The sequence below is a fragment of the Agrilus planipennis genome, unplaced genomic scaffold (assembly GCF_000699045.2).
Source record: "Agrilus planipennis isolate EAB-ADULT unplaced genomic scaffold, Apla_2.0 scaffold2058, whole genome shotgun sequence".
Taxonomy (NCBI): Eukaryota; Metazoa; Arthropoda; class Insecta; order Coleoptera; family Buprestidae; genus Agrilus; species Agrilus planipennis.
The window spans coordinates 128-1,759 of NW_020440708.1; the positions used below are offsets into that span (position 1 = coordinate 128).

The following is a 1,632-nucleotide window of genomic DNA, read 5'->3' on the forward strand; positions in this document are numbered from 1 at the left end:
TACTAACTTTCGTTTAGGTAATACTACTTTGCCCTGTGCTGACAGCACTCATATTTTTTTTATATATAATATTTGGGTGATCTGCGAAATATGCCCAATTTTTTTATTCAAGTTATGTAGATTGTTGTTGTTATTGATTTATAATATTTTTTTTAGAGAAGACAGTTCCTGTTAAAATTGCCAACAGAATTTCCAGATAATATCTATTCGCCCATATGTAGAGAGTGGCCTTTATGTAGTCAGACTTTTGTCGAAACCAACACTTTATTGTACAAAATATTTCATAGGTGGCGATGTTACAAATATAGGCTCAAATTCGACCAGACTTCTAGAAATAGAATGAGAGAAAAAAAAAGAACTCTTATAGTTTTTTAGTAATAAGTGTTTTAAATGATGTGCATTTATCCCGAAACTGATAGAGTTTTGATGTGAAAAAGGATCTGATAGCTTTATTTATAATGTAACATATTTTGATTTATACCTGCAAAGTAAAAATTGACTTTACATTTAAGGAAAAATTCTCCAATGTTGACATTCGAGTAAGAGTTAATGGTGGTGGTCATGTATCCCAAATATATGCAATCAGACAGGCTATCTCAAAGGCTCTTGTTGCATATTATCAAAAATGTAAGTAATAATAGTCAATTTTGAATTGAAATTCTTAAAGAAGCTTCTTTTCCACAGATGTTGATGAAGCTTCAAAAAAAGAATTAAAGGATATCCTAATTCAATATGATAGGACTTTATTGGTAGCAGATCCACGTCGTTGTGAACCAAAGAAATTTGGAGGTCCAGGCGCCAGGGCCCGCTACCAAAAGTCTTACCGTTAAGTTTTGTACTGTACATGTATGTATTTCATTACATAACAATTTACTGATATATTTTTGTTTTTTAATTATTCCTAACAATTCTAGGAATTTATTTTGAAACAATATCCTTTAGTATAATGTAAATTTGGTGTATGGCTCTTTAAGTTTCCTTAAGAGTTCTATCACTTCAGCCAGCTTTAACATTAATTAAATTAAATGAATAGTAATACATTACAATTTAATTATAATTTATTAGAAAAAGAAATTTACATACTCATTGGGACCCAGGAATATTCCCATAATAAATTAATATTTTGTTCTTTACTGTTATAAAATTTCATACAAAATATAGATTTCTCGGTTTTCTGTTTACCTAATTTTTTAAAATTTATTTACTACTACTTTTTCAGTGTGCTAGAATGGAATATATCAATGGTTGTTTCATAGCACGGCCTAAAATCTAAGTAGGTACTGAACTCTCCAAGAGGTTACCGTGAAAATCTTTTATTTCAACGTTTCATATATAGAGAATGATCATCATCATCGTAAGTTCTTCAACTCCAAGACTTGTTGCACACGCAGCCTACACTTTTATCTTCGCATTTCTCTGAAACTGAAGCAACTCATATCTTTATCTAATTTGTGGTCAGTAATCTAATCTCCCCTCAACTTCTGTTTCTACTTCTAATATATCTCTCTAATCAACCCTTCATATGTGATAATTATCTCACCAATTTATCTCGCATATTTCTTATTCAATTAAGAATATACAGTGGATTTCGGGTAAAACGACAACTAAGCGACCACTGTAATTTCGTCATTA

The 1,632-nt window shown here is 30.4% G+C and overlaps 1 protein-coding gene across 1 annotated transcript; it reads left to right on the top strand.

Moving 5' to 3' along the window:
- Positions 1-464: 464 nt before the first annotated feature.
- On the top strand, positions 465-881 carry LOC112906123 (40S ribosomal protein S16-like; the record flags this gene model as incomplete). The annotated part of the gene is made up of 2 exons (XM_025979793.1): positions 465-627; positions 685-881. Coding segments are annotated over 2 exons (309 nt in total), but the record flags the coding sequence as incomplete, so codon positions are not given.
- Between the last annotated feature and the right edge of the window lie 751 nt (positions 882-1,632).